Source organism: Mastomys coucha, unplaced genomic scaffold (assembly GCF_008632895.1).
Source record: "Mastomys coucha isolate ucsf_1 unplaced genomic scaffold, UCSF_Mcou_1 pScaffold15, whole genome shotgun sequence".
In the NCBI taxonomy this organism is placed as follows: Eukaryota; Metazoa; Chordata; class Mammalia; order Rodentia; family Muridae; genus Mastomys; species Mastomys coucha.
The window spans coordinates 80,096,280-80,111,632 of record NW_022196897.1 but is presented as its reverse complement, the minus strand read 5'-3'; the positions used below and the strand labels follow the sequence as shown (position 1 = coordinate 80,111,632).

The 15,353-nt window shown below is 41.4% G+C and overlaps 1 protein-coding gene across 1 annotated transcript in view; it reads left to right on the top strand.

Annotated features, from left to right (window-relative positions):
* Hsd17b12 (hydroxysteroid 17-beta dehydrogenase 12) overlaps positions 1-15,301 on the top strand; it is a 138,040-nt gene extending 122,739 nt beyond the window's left edge. The window contains exons 8-11 of the mRNA XM_031371118.1: positions 3,217-3,298; positions 4,695-4,760; positions 13,703-13,852; positions 14,345-15,301. Of these exons, the coding sequence (XP_031226978.1) occupies positions 3,217-3,298; positions 4,695-4,760; positions 13,703-13,852; positions 14,345-14,449 (403 nt within the window). The 3' untranslated portion in view covers positions 14,450-15,301. The remainder of the gene's footprint in view (positions 1-3,216; positions 3,299-4,694; positions 4,761-13,702; positions 13,853-14,344) is intronic.
* Positions 15,302-15,353: the final 52 nt, after the last annotated feature.

Below are 15,353 nucleotides of genomic sequence, written 5' to 3'. Positions count from 1 at the left end.
GTTTCCTCTTGAAGGGCTTCTAGCTGTTTACCTGTGTTCTCCTGTATTTCTTTGAAGATGCTATTTATGTCTTTTTTAAAGTCCTGTATCATCACCATGAGAGGTGATTTTATATCTGAATCTTGCTTTTCTGGTGTAATGGTGTGTCCAGGACTTGCTATGGTGGAAGAATTGTGTTCTGGTGGTGGCAAATGACCTTGGTTTGTGTTGTTTATTTTCTTACGCTTGCTTGCCCTCCCAACCCCCCGCCCCTCCATCTGGTTATCTCTAGTGCTACCTGCCCTTGCTAAATCTGACTGGAACCTGTCCTTCCTGTGATCCTGGTTGTATCAGAACTCCTCAGAGTCAAGCTTTCTCTGTGATCCTGTGATCCTGGGCTTGTTAGAGCACCTGGTTGTGGGCCTTCCTCTGGGTGTTTTGGGAGTGACTGCGGAGCTTGCGCCCAAGGTCTGACCAGGACACCAGCCCAGAGAGATGGGAAGAAACCAGAGCCACTTGGCTGGTGGAGTTCCTGTGTGCCTGGTCCTGCTGGTCCCAGTTACTCTGGATGTTGGGTCCTCCTCACCTCTGATTCTGGGTACCTTAAATTTTATGTTTTGATGTATCTTGAAATATACTTTGTTTTTTATAAAGTACTTAATAGTTTTGACTTCATAGCTCTATCTACTAGTAATTTTTTTCTTCTCTCTTTTTCTTCTTTTGGATTCTTATTTATTTATAATTTATCTGTAAGGATACGCCTCCTGTATGTAAGCCTGCACACCTCATGTAGCCAGAAAAGCCATTGATTCTTTAGCACTGGAGTTACAGATAGCTCTGAGCTGCTGTGTGGTCTTTGTAAGAACAACCAGTGTGCAACTTCTCCAGCTCCTAGAATGACTGCATCATTTTGACATGTTGGATTGTCAATATTATTTTGTAAAATGAGATAAGAGCTTTTATTATCTTTCAGTGACTTTTCCTCTGTTGAAGTCATAGCACTAAACTTTAACCTTTACCTTCAACTTTATATTTCATTTGTGAGTAACAGAAAGAAAAATGTGACTTTTGTTCAAGGGCATATGCAGCCACTCCAGCTAGCAAGATTGTCATGGAACAGAGTCTGGCTCTAAGCAGTAGTGGTAGGCTGCAGCTTCAGGGACAGCATCGCCTGCATCTACCTTAGACAGGCTCTCTCTGTCCTTACACTTGACTGTAGAGCAGCTCCTGGCTAAAGGTTAGTGTGGAGTGATTGTGAGGTTGGACTTGCTCCTCAGGAAGCTTGGTTTGCTGGAGTAGCCACAGCCCTGTGCATCCACCCCATTGGGTGTTCTAATAGGCTGTTGAGTGCCCCAAAAGCTGTATATTCTAATAAAAACAGATTGTTCTTGTATTTTACAGATTTGTTAGCTTATTTTCCGTGCTGTAAACTACACACCTGTCTAAATTGTGCAGTTCAGTCATTTTCAGCATATTTAGAGCTGGACAGCTGTCAGTACAGTTTAATTGGGGAATATTTTCAGCACCCTAAAATGATAATTTTTTTGATGTGGTTTTTATTCAGTTTTCACCAAAGGAACACTCTTTGATTGTAATAAAAGATAGTTCTGTTTCACTTTCATCAAAGAAATTTTTATAGGTGTAGAAGATGAAATGACTAGGTGTTTATTGCTAATTTACCTTTTTTAAATATATATATAAAAGGGCTGGGTTCTAATGCCTGATAAAAATTATTATTTTTTTCCTTAGAAAAAAAATAACAATATAAGGATGATGTAACTAATGTTATCCACTTCTAACTTTAAAATTTCTTAGTATCATTTTTAATTTTGAAATTTTATTTTGATCACCAAGATGTTAGTGGGTTTCACTGCTTAGGAAAGTGTGTGTTACTAATAAGGACCTATGCTATAAACAAATAACTAGACTCCTGTGATAGCCATGAAGCAGGGGGCCTAGACTTCCCTTTGATGGCTGCAGTAGGCATCTCACCTAAAGGCTGACGGATGGAATGATGGCCAGAGAGTGCTGTTTCTTTTCAGATTTATGTCTAAAATAACTCATATGCCTTTAGTCATGTTTCCTGTGCTGTTGTACATAAAGAGGTTCTGGGTTCCTCCCCTGAATAGTGACAAACAAACAAAACAAAACAGGACTTAAGAATAGAAATCCAGAAAGAGAATGATGACAGAATGTGCGGAAGGAGAGGAGGCTGAGGAGTGAACCAGAGGTGCCTGGGCCAGGGCCAGATTTTAGTGTTTGGGAAGGAGGGCTGGGCTGAGGTGTAGGTCAGTAGTAGAGAGAGCACTTGCCTGGTGCAAAACCATTCCCAGTGCTATTAAAAAAGAAAAAGTAATAGTGTGCCTTGAGAAGCACGAATTTGAGAACAAGGTGGTACCTAGTTTTCGTATTTCTAAAGTCACAATTCCACACCTTGCTGAACCTCTGTATGCTTGCTAAAACTTGGGCATTGTTTTTCACAAACTGGTTTATATTTATTTGTGGAAGCAGAAATCTCTGGTAATTCTCTGACTTAACTTTCATTAATCTCTAAAAGTCACAGGAAAAAGTTGCACTTTGTCTTTTGGCAGTTTAATAGTTAATGAAGTACAGACTTATGTCATTTTCAAGTCAATTCTTTGCCTAAATACTCACAACCCAGGGACATTATAAGGATGGTACCCATTGCTATAAAGGTTTATGAAAGACTTGACTGCATGTGAACAAAGGTGGGCTCTGATGTCTAGAGGCTCAGGACTGTTGAGAGGGAAGTGTTTACACATGCTGTTGGAGTGGACGGTGGGATGATGAGTCAGAGCAGATGTGGGGGGGGCAAGGTTAGTTGGCTTTTGCTCTGCAGACATTGACTGCAGTGCCTTGCACATACTAGGCAAGCATTCTACCACTGAAATATCCCTACCATCTAAATAGGGATTTCTGATGTTATGTCCACAGAAGAACCTAGAAAGTACAGAGACAACTAAAGGAGACTATCTAGCTGATCCAGTCATGCATTGGATTACTAAGACTGGAAAATGAGCTCATCGTAAAGAAGAGCTATTTTTAGTTCATTGAATTATGCTTCATTCACTGGCCAGACACACCAAATGCTCATGAGAGGCAGGGAGATGCATGTTAGATCAGCAGCTCTATTGCTCTGTTTCTATCTTGACTGGAGTTCACAAGCAAGTATGCATACGATTTCCCTCAGTTTATGTGATGTGTTTTAAATTCCAGATCTAAAGGCGTGATTCTCAACATCTCCTCTTCCAGTGGCATGTTCCCGGTTCCACTGTTGACAATCTACTCTGCAACCAAGGTGACGGGCACTGCAGTAAATTATGTCAACATGAGACAGAGGGGTTATTTTCAATCTGGGAATTAACTTTGTTGAAATGCCATGCTTGGTAGTTTGTAGCCAACTGAGGGCAGGTAGGTGGCCCACATGGGTTTCTGCAGTGTCACAGATGGAAATGATTTACAAGTGGAGTGCCAGTGTGTCACAGCCACTGAAGGTCTGATTTTTTGGTCCCTGGTAGTTTGATGCTTTCCATAGAGACCTAACCTAAGCCATTCCACCCAGTTGTTTAGAACCTGATACTAATGAGCCTAAGGTAGGAATGTTGCTAACATGAACATGACCTTCACATAGCAAGGAAGTACATACTGGCAGTACCACAGACATACTCAGCAGACAAGAAATAGACAGATGGAGAGTGAATGTCTACCACCTTATCTAGAATTCTCAGACACGGTCATGTCTAGAGGGTGACAGGAATTTTCCAGGATTCTATGTCATCATACAACACTGTTATTCACGTCCTCACATTACTGCTAGGATAGTAATTCAGACTGAATCTTCTCTTGTCTTTGGGCCAGTCACTCCAACTTCAGTTACATTACTGAGGTATGGAAACATTTCTGAAGAATGACCATTTTAGTTGTTGAAATTAAGCAAGCCTTTAGGGGGAAAAAACTAAATCATAATACATAATAGGAACATATAGTATGTCAGAGAAGGAAAAGTGCAAAACATGCCTTTTCACTGAGAAAACTCAGTCATTACTGTCTTGTGAGTCCTGCATAGCCCCACAGCCCCCTGATCTACCTGCTTTCTTGATGGCTGAAACATATGTTTAATCAACATCTTGTGTTAGAATTTCAATATCTGGAAGTCTCCATGGAGGTCTTGCCAGTGGAGACCTTAATTGGGTTGTCATTGAACTTGGCATTTTAAGCCTGATACTAGTCTGCATTGGAAAACCGGCCACATGGTTTCCAGGCGATTTCATTATCAGATGGGCTCTTACCCTCACTTCTCAGCCCGAGCTCACAGGACCCAGCAGCAAAACAGAACTGCACAGAATTCATTTTGGGTTTCTCTTGGAGTGACAAATAGAAAGTGAAATTAAATCCTTTGTTACATAATGAAAAAAACATTTTTTTCCTTTTCTTTGGAAAATAATTTGGAGGAGGCTTTTCTCATTAAGTCAAAAATTGGCAAATGTTATTTTTGGTAAGATAATGTCATTTGTAGCAGAAAAGCCTCCTGAGGTTTTAAAGTGTTTTTTATCTCTTCTGATTTGAAGTGAAAGGAATGACTAGAAACAGTAGTGTTAAATGGTTAATTTATTATTTTGTTGTTTCCATGGCTACACTCCAGGCAGACTGATGTAATAGATGTGTTTTCTTTCTCACCCCCACCTCCCTCCCAGGCCTTTGTAGATTTCTTCTCTCAGTGCCTCCATGAGGAGTATAAGAGCAAGGGCATCTTTGTGCAGGTAAGTGGAGTTTGTTTCAGTTAAGTATCCCTGGTTTTGTGTGGTTTCCACAGCAACAGTTGCTGTCTTGGCAACGAAAGAAAATCACATTCTTCAGTAAGCGATTGTGACGTGAGCACTCCCTTAGAGACTTGGTTTCTTTTCCCTCATGCTCTTAGGTCTAGATTTTTAAAAATTAGCCCCTCAAATTTATAATTAAGATATCTAAACTAGAACTAAATGTAAACAGTTGAAGCATCATTATTATAAATGCTCACAGTTTTTTTTTGAGACAATCTGACTCTTTTTAAATTGTGGTAGAAAAATATGTAGCACAGAACTTACGTTGTGGATATCTGCATGCAGCTCAGGGGCATGAGTGTACTCACTGTTGGACAGTCACCGCCGCCATTCTTCTGGAACTTTCCTTGGCCTCCCCAAACTGAGGAGGCCCCACCATTAAATGCTAACTTTCCCTTCTCTTTTCCCTTCCCCACAGTTACCTGTTCTTAGTCCATCCTGTGAATAGAATCTTTCAGTGTTTGGTCTTCTGTGTCAGATCACTTACTGTAGTACCTTAGGCTCTTTTCACATGGCACAGTATGGGGATTAGGGTTCAGACAGTTAACCCATTTTCCCAGGTTGATTTGGGACTCAAATCCAGGCTGTTTGCTATTAGAGCACTTGTTCCTACCCCTAGGCTACTGAACCCATTGTGTGCTGGAAAAAATGAAGCCAGAAAGTGCTAGGCTGCTCCTGACCACTCTAGTTTATACATGTAGAGATAATCAAGATGGGGCTAAGGGTTATCAAGCTGTATTTTCTAAGTCTTTTTCTTTTCAGTAGTATTAGAGCTAAGTCACCCATCACATGGGTAAATGTGCCCTCATCTTTAGGGTCCACGAAAAGCCTGCATCTACCAAGCCCTTTTAGCTTACTTCCTAGGAGTATTTACTGACCACTTACTTGGTATTGTTTAATTTTCAGCTCTGTGTATTTATAGGCTACTTCTAAGAAGACAGAGTTTTGTAGAATCTTGTACTTTATGCCTATGATGATACCAGGAATCCCCCTTAGATTGGATTTTGGTAACAAGGAAGCCAGGTAACACTGGTAGTAGGTAAGGCTCCTGTGCCACTCAGTGTTACACTGTTGTCTTTCTGGTGAATCTGTTATTTTAGTCATTTTAAGGCCCAGTGAAGCTCAGTAGGAACTCTAAAGGCCCACTGGAAGGTACCCTGGAGGCTGTGGCTGCAAACTGCCTGTGTTTTAGTGCCATGAAGTAGCTAGCATTGCCGTGTGAACACAGAAAGCAGTCCTGGTAGTATCCGAGACTGTCCCTTCTCTCATTTGCACAGCTGTTTTCCTCAAAGGTAGTTTTCTTGGATTAACCTGATATGACTAGAAACCATCCCAAAGCACATTAGTATTTGCCTTCTGAAATATTTTATTTTGATGAGCTTGTACCGTTTCCATTAGTAAATTTTAAATTATTTAATTTCATCCAACATTGTCTTTCTTACTAAGATTCACTTGAGGTCTAAACTTAGAATGAATTTTACTAAGAAAAGGAAAATTCATATTTATGAAGAAAAATGTGGCTGTCCTACTGTGAAAATAAATCCCAGGGTACTGAGTAGAGGAGACAGGCCAGGGTGAGCTGAAATTTAACTGCTTTTCTCTGGGGGCGGGGTGGTTCTGCATTCCAGATTATGGACTGGGGGATTGAGTAGTTTGCTCCACCTTCTATTCCATCCCATGTTTCTTGGGTCAGTCATCTCATTAACACACAGATCAAGTAACCTCGTTAACACACAGATCAGTACTGGTGGCTTCTCTCACTGGCCTCAGTGGCTATACCTGAAGCTTAGTATTGAATTCAGACCACACATTGCTACTTATTTATGTTTAGGCTAGAGTGAACTGTGGATTGTCCTCTGCATGCTCTGCCCTGTGAAGTAGCCATGACTCATTTTCATGCCTGTTTCCTCAAAGCTAGTTTCCTTGGATTCTCTGCATGATAGGAATCTGATATGACTAGAAACCACCCCACACCACCTCTTCAGGACTGTTTCACATTGCCTCCAAGCCCCTTTTGTCCCTGAGCACTGGAAGACAGTCCATCTTCAAGGCTTGGGTTCCAATTCATCTTTCCTGAGTCCATATCTCAGGCCTTAGACATTGGATTATGATTTTCCTTCTTCTTCCCTGAGCCTCACATACCTCTGTCTGCTATGCTGGGCCTGCTCACCAAGTGGCTTTTTGTTTGTTTATTTTCTTGAGAGAGTATATTACAGTACAGACCAGGCTGGCCTTGAACTTACAAAGTACCTGCCTCTGCCTCCTGCCTGCTGGGTAAAAGCCATACACCAACACTCCCAGGTTGCAATGTGTTCCTGAACAAAGCTGTTTACTACGTCAATGTTGCTAATGTCCACCCCCCCTCCCCCAACAACTGAAGACCTATGGGGAGGATCAAAGGGAACTTACGCATACATCCTTCAAAGAACAAAACTCACATGAAATCTAAGTGAGGGGAATGGGCCCTAGCTGCCCTGTGCTCTCTAGGAATCAGTAAATGATGAGTAAGTGAGGAATAGCTGGGCTTATTAGCCCAGCTCCCACAGCCCTCTTGGTTTCCTTCCTAAGTCATTTTTATTTAGAGATAATTTTAAAGCTATTTACAAAACAAAACCAAAAAAAAAAAACCGTTGAGGTAGGCAGTGGTAGCAGACACTTTATTTAACTCCAGCACTTGGAAAGCAGGTTGATCTCTGAGTTCAAGGCTAGCCTGGTCTACAAAGCAAATTTCAGGATGCCCAGGGCCATACAGAGAAACCTTGTCTCAAAAAGCAAAAAAGAAAACAAAACCAGTCGTAGGCATAGAGACAGTACAAGGAAGAGCAGCCTCATCCATTTGCCCAGCTTTCTTCTTTGTTTTTGTCTGACTCCATCTAGAGCCATTAGCAAGGCCTTGGAGAGGAAGTTGCGTGTGTTCTTTCACTTTGCTTCAGATTTGTTAGTGCATGTCTGAAAAGTATGTTCTTAGATAACTGCAATAGCGTTAACAGTGTGAGGTTGAATGCTGAGATAGTGTTATTGATTAGATCATCCATGCTCAGTGCTTTACCTGCTCTCTTATTCATTTATTCTTTTTTTTTTTTTTAACTTTTTACTTTTTTTGACATAAGGTCTCACTATGTAGCCCAGGCTGGCCTTGAACTCAGTCCTCCTGCCTTTGCCTCTGGAATGCTGGGATGATGCATTCCAGCATGCATCACCACACCCACTTCTGTAACTCTTTTTACAGTTTCCTTTTGTTTTTTGGTGCTGGGGATTGACTGTAGAACCTCTAGACAAGTGCTCTGCCACTGAGCTATGTTCCCAGCCATCTTTACAGTAATGTTTTATTCTCCAGCAAAGCATTAGGTCTAGAATCTGGTATTCCATTCTCCTATTTCTTGTGTTTCTTTCAATCTAGACTCTGTAGCTCTTTTATGCCACTGACAATTTGGAACACTCCTCCCCACTCTTCTGTCTTAGCATCCCTCATTTAGGGCTTATCTGACACATGCTTGTAGTTAGATTCAGTTTATGCTTTTCTGACCACAACAGAAGGGATATACTGCTGTGTCCTTCTTAGGCTGTCACATGGGAAGACAGGAGTCTCTTTCTGTTGCACTAGTAAGCCATCAGTGGGGAGGCTCCTTAAAACATGCAAATATCCTACTTCCTTAGATAGTTTACCTTAAATTTAACACCCTATATGCTTTCTTCACAAACTTGCCATATGAAGAGATAACCCATCTGGATTTCTGTCATCTCAAAGCCATAGTCAAGATGAAAGCATGGAGACTTCAGTACTCCCTTGGTCCAGTCTAGTTTTGTGCAGACCTCATTGCCTGTGTGCTTAGAGATAGTGAGGAACAGACACTAAGCCCAGCATCAATAGACCAATATTATGAATTCTGCTGTCACCCCTCAGTGGTCAACTAACCTGTGCAAAATTTCTCTGTGGCTTTGATTCTTAATTTCTGACTCCTGAAGGCAAATGAGATGAATAATGTGATGTGATATATATGTGTGTATGTGTAGTTTTTGGTATGGTAGTTGAGAATATGGTAGCAAGAAAGGCAGGCAGTAAACAAGAAAACGAGTACAGTGACCCCTATAGCAACAGTGCTATACATTTCAGCAGGTAGAGAAAGTATAGGGAATTTACTGATCCAGGCTTCTATAACTCCAAGGCTGAAGGTCTGCAGTCCATCAGATCACTGAGTACTGAATCAAGTCTATTCTGAAGATGTGTCCAGTCTGGCTACATCTCATGATATCACTGCCACTACTTTAATCTCAGGTGCCATTGTATCTTACTCTGGACCATCTCTCTCTTTGGCCTCCTGTGCTAGATAATCAGCTTTCTCTGTGACTCCACTAGAGTCATTTGGGAAGAAGGAACCTCAGTTGAGAAAATGCCCCCACCAGATTAGCCTATAGAGCACTTTCTTAATTGAAAGGGTCAGGGAGGGAGGGCACCTCACAGTGGATGGAGCTATAAGAAAACAGGCTGAGCAAATGATGAGAAGCAAGCCAATAAGCAATGTTCTTCCATGGCTTATGCTTCAGTTCCTGACTTCAGGTTCTTGCCTGTTTGGTTTCCTAGTCTGACTTTCCCAGATGGTGGACCAACTATAACTGTAAGCTGAAATAAACCATTTTCTCCCAAGTTACTTATGGCCATGGTGTTTAACACAGCAATCGTATCACTAACTAGAACACCCCACTACTGCTATCTTTACTGATAAGCCCTAGTGTCTGCTCACTGTAGCCAGAGTTGATAAAGCAAAATCTAGTCATTTCACTTCCCTGCTTAAAATTCCACCAAAGTTTCTCTTGTCTTCAGATTATAACTCTTGAGTTTTATGACCCATGGTGCTTTGATTTCCACCCTCAGCTGTCCCTCAGTTTACAAGGCTCTGCAATCAGACATCTGCGGGCTAGCTTCTGTCCTTTCTGTCAGTACATTGCTTATATATGACCTTATCTAAGCCTAATTGCAGAAAAAGTCTCTATCATCAATACTCTGCCCACATTCCTCTGTAAAATCAGGATCTGTTTTTTACATGGTTGTATCCCAAGTATCTAAACATCTTCTAGGATACATTCAAATAAATTATTAGATTGGGGGTTGTATAGTTTCAGTTTTCCCTTTTTTTCCTGTAAATACTAACATACACATTCCGTATGTTTGAAGGCAGGTTCTTTGTAGGATCAGTAGTCACCCGAAGAGTCTTGTAACACTGAGTTAATCACAAGGCTTCTATGGAAAGACTCATGGTCTGTAAGGAGAGGACTGTAGGCAGCACAGCTGTCGTGTATGTGTTGAGGTAGCCATGTGCTTGGGAGGAAGAAGTGAAGTTTCTCTAAACTCAGAGTGCCACAGCCTTTGCCTTAAGAATGTGTACAAGCTGGAGGGAGAGCTCAGTCAGTGTGAAGGAAAGCTGTACTATGCCTCTAACCCCAGCCCTGGAGAAAGAAGGAAAGAAAAGCAGGTTCCTGAAGCCTGTTGGCCAGCTTCAAGCTCAACAAGTCCCAAAAATATATGTTTTTTTAATGTCCTAAAAAAAATAAAGGTGGAAAGTGATCAAAGAGAGATTCATGAAAACACAGCCATCTAACAAGTACATACATCGCACACATACACACACACACCCTTGGAAAAGAAAGAAAACAAAGCAAACATCTGTGTGCTGACTATTGTCAGTCTAATGCTGAAACTTCCCTGGAGTTGGCTTTCCCTTGCTCTTTACTTTGCTGGGCCAGAAGAAAGATGGGGAAGCTGGGAGGGACCAAGTGAATCCAGAGAAGGGCACATTAACAAGATTAGATGCCACAGGTAGAACCTTGTTCAAAATGGAAAGGTCTGATCATTTTTAGGTTTGAAAAGGATATTTAGTTCCTAGCTGGCTCTGCCAGGTGAAGTTTGATTCTTTCATGTCTGCCATGTGTCTTCGGGCATCCTTCTTCCCACCTGCCGTGGCATCCGGTTGTAGTGCCTTTCCTGCCCTGCATCAGAACTCCACAGCACATGCTCTGTGAAGACCATAGTCTAAGCAATCTACTCCAGTGGATAAGAGGAGAACAACATACCAAATTGTGATCTCCTGGGACTGTTCTGTTCAATAAGCCGAGCACAGACATAGCATCATCAGCTTTTGCCTTATGGCCTACCTAATTATTCCCAGTTTGAGATTCTAAATTTGGAAGTCAGGATACTTGCCCACAGCTGTGGCCGGCAGGGTCAGCTTGTTTCTGAGGGGGCAAAACTTGGAATGGTGACTTGCTGGGTTTGAGTGACTTTTAAGTTTTATTGCTTTGAAAACTTTATGCAAAAGTATAGATATATTTTTGATTTGTCTCATAATCCTTTCCTGAATAGGTAGGATGGATTAATTATTGCTTCTTGGGCATTTATTTACTTTGATAGCTTTTGACATAAAAGATTAATTTACTTTTTCCATAAACTTCACATATTCCTTTAAAACCCTTCACAGCTAGATCAGTAGGTTTGCTTTCTTGAGGCAGATGATCTTGCTTAAGCTTCAGAATATTTAAAATGCTGGTTCAGTGAAAAGGTCCTTAGTACTGTTTGGTGCTGTGTATCTGAATTGCCATTCCATACTGCCTTTGGTCTACACTTCGTCAGTAAATTTTCACTGCCCTGTATACCTTGAGCTGCTCTCAGCACTGAGACTGGAGGTGATACGACTATCTTCTTGAGCTTATGTTCGAGAACATGCCTAGTGCTTGGACTAATTTTCTTTTGGACTATACCAAATTCCTTGCAGTCCCTGAAAATGCCTCATGCCTCGCTGCTCTTCTCTGCTCCTGTTGTTCTTTTATCTCAGTACCTAGCTGACTCCTCCGCTTTCTTTAGGGGTTACACCCAAAGCCATGCCTCGCCTCTGAAGCCATCATACTTCAGTAGGCCACTGTTGGACACCTTGATTTTATATCCAGGGTACATGTACACAGCTTTCCAGCTTAGAATTTCCATTTCTTAGTTAAGAAAATATAACTTGACTAGGAATTCCCAAGTACGCATGTCTTTCCCCACCCCCAATAGCTGGAGGCTCCTTCAGAACCCTACCACAAGCTAGCTGAATCCTAAAGCCATGAGTTATCTTGTGGTGCCATCATGTGGTTCAGTCAGGCAGTGCAACTGAATACTGCAATATCAAAATAGTCCAATTTATTGCTGCTTATGTTTTCTGAGCGAGCAGAAAGGTGGATGAAAGAAAAGTGCAAAGCATTCTGTACAAGTGAAAGGCTTGGTTATAGACTGGCCCCATCTCTGGAGCTCAAGACTTCCCAGCACCCCTGTACACTGTGTTCTTTGGAAAGGCCTTCTCAGTCTTACATATAACCAGAAAGCATGCAGCAAAAAAAGATGAGGAAAGCTGTGCACGTTGCATGTTGTTACCTGACATCAGAGCTTACACACGGGTCTGTCCTGCTCTGCTCTTTAGGTAGTGAACAAACAACATGACAATCGGACCCCACAGTTCAGTCTGTCAACCTGAGACTTCCCCAGTCTGACTTGACAAGACATCTTTCTCATTAAAAAGTGATGTGTACTAATAGTCCCAATAAATACATCCTCAGAAGTCAAATTACATAGTCAGAGTCACCCCAGCTGCTGGTGTGCTCTAGTGACTTGTGACTCAGTATGGGCTTGCCTCCTGTAGGGTGAGGAAGGTGGAGGATGGCCCCAGGTAGACTCTGAGTAGATGGGTTGAAGGCTCAGCTCCCACAGTAAGGGTGGTGAGCTGTATTCTTTGACTTACACTTGGGAGTGAGAAGAATATGAAATTATGTGTGAAAAAAATATGCATATAAACAAATCCCCAAAGAGATGTGGGGCTGTTCCTTCCAGTCTCAGCAGTAAAGAAATCCAAAGTGTGGAGAGACATCAGCTTTATTTGTAGTATGAGCATTTATTTTTCATTTCAACCATATGTTGAACTGTCCCTTTTTCTTAAATAGCAGGGCCAGCGGAACGCACCCCTGCTTTTCACCCTTGTGAGAAGAACAAGGGTTTGGTGAGCTGATGTACAACTGAATCTTTTGTATCACAGAAGGACCTTCTTTCATCATGACTCCCAGAATTCATTATAATGCAGGTTCTTTGTGTTCCGTGTTGTGTCACAGCCGAAACACGGGGTGCATATGCAGTAGAGAACCTCACATTTGTGAAATACCTAGGAAAGCTCATGTTTAGATTCACCACCCACATCTGTCCTGTCAGGTGACTTCTCGTCACCCAGGCTATTATCTTGTTTTCTTATTATCTCTTTCCAAAACAGAAGAGGGCAAAAAAGATGTGATCCCATTTTAACATTAGCACTTTATAAAACTTCAGGAGCAAGATGTTAAAACACCAGGGAAGAGAAGTGGTGACCAAAAGCCAGGAAAGTGGAATGTTACCTGTGAAGGACTAAAGCTCATAGAACAAGTGTAATTCTTCAGGCTGATGGGACAGAGTTGTCCCTATGTGACACCAGAAACCTCATGCTGCTTGACTGCACAGCAGAGTCCCTCTTGACCCGGATAGGAAGGACTTCCGGAGCCTCAGCCCCTCAGGTTTCTGCCTATTCCTTTCCTTATAAAGATTCAGAAATGCTGGCTTGGGCTTTGTTCATTTTCCCAGCCTCCAATTCTATTTTACCCATAGGTCATCAGTGTATTGCAGTTCATGTTTTTGCTATTATATGTTCTCTGAAGTTGACTTTTGATAGCAGCATGTTTCTCCCACTTCTCTAAAGATACGAACTCCAGATATCATGAGGATGCTTCTACTATCACCAACAGTCAGGCAGGCATCATGCTCAGTTCTGAGTTGGTAACTTCCTAATCAATGGCATGTTTTGTCTTTTCTTTTTATATGGGGCGGTTCTTTCTAGAGCGTCCTGCCATACTTTGTAGCTACAAAAATGGCAAAAATACGGAAGCCGACTTTGGATAAGCCCTCTGCAGAGACGTTCGTGAAGTCTGCAATTAAAACAGTCGGTTTGCAGACACGAACCACTGGGTATGTGGTCCACGCCCTCATGGTATGTACATTTCTAAATCTTAGCCATATTTTCCAGTTCGGGCTTTTCTTTCTATATGATTTCTTAGCATCAAGACATATACTTTGGGCTGGTGAGATGGCTCAGTGGGTAAAAGCACTGACTGCTCTTCGGAAGGTTATGAGTTCAAATCCCAGCAACCACATGGTGGCTCACAACCACCTGTAATGAAATCTGGCGCCCTCTTCTGGTGTGGCTGAAGACAGCTACAGTATACTCATTTATAATAAAAAATAAATCTTAAAAAAAAATAAAAAATAAAAATAAAAAAAAGACATATACTTTATCAGACAAAGTGGTACACATCTTTAATCCTAAAAAATATATTTATATTTTATTTCAAATTATATACCTAAGAACTTTAAAATCTCTGTAAATAATAATGTAGAGAAATGGAAGGTGGCAGATGGGCTTCCCTTAAGTTTAACTCAGTTGTGGGCTATGCTTATAAATCTCCCCCATTTCTTTCCCTAGGGCTCAATAAGCTCAATCTTGCCTCATTGGATTTATTTTAAAATAGCCATGGGTTTAAACAAGTCTTTGCGGAATCGCTACCTGAAGAAAACCAAGAAGAACTAAGTGCTGCTGAGTCACTGAGCCCCTTGGCCAGATGCTTGACCTGTGCCTGCACACCAGGCACCTGCCTATCCCCAGAGTCTCTACTATCATCTCAGCAACTACTAACATGGCATACTTGGTGGAAAACAAAGTCCTTCTAGAGGCTCCTAACATATATTTAGAAACAACCAGAAGTTTAATGTAAATGTTCTTGGCAAATGTACGTAGAACACTTTGACAGAAAGGAACAAATCCCAGAATGACAGAGGTAGACCCAGACCCATCTGGCCCAACATGCCAATGATCACCTTATATTTGGTCTGGAACCTACTATAAAGTGAAATGGCTAGCTACCTTTTTATTTTTAACATTAGAGGGAACAAGGCTTAGTTAATTTGTTATGGGCGGATACATGCAGTTTACATTGATTTCTGTAAGCTTTTCTAAATGTATGTTCCAGCTTATGTATTTATATCAAACTGGTCTTCTCAAAAGTAGTTAAGACATAAAGATAAAGAGAATTGAAACACGGAGTTCTTTCTAACATATAAGTGTACAAAATGTTATTCTTGGAACATATTATGTCTGCTCTGTTCCAATGTATGTAAATACTGAATGCTATATAGTGTGACTGGAATGTAAGTGGGCCAAAGTGTACATCAAGACCAACAACATCCTGTGGTACCACAGGGTCCAGGAAAACTGCCTCTGTGGACACACAGCGTTCGTTTTGTCTGCATTGTACCCATATACTTGCCCAGGATGGCAGACTCCTTCTGTGGTAGCGGATGTCATGGAAACATGTTCTTTCTAAGATGGTGTCTCGTACTTAGAATTCACATATCTGCTTTTAATAAAAGGTGATGTAAGTGTGCTGTTGAGTATTTTTGATGGTGGAAACTAAAGCCACAATTATACTGCCCTA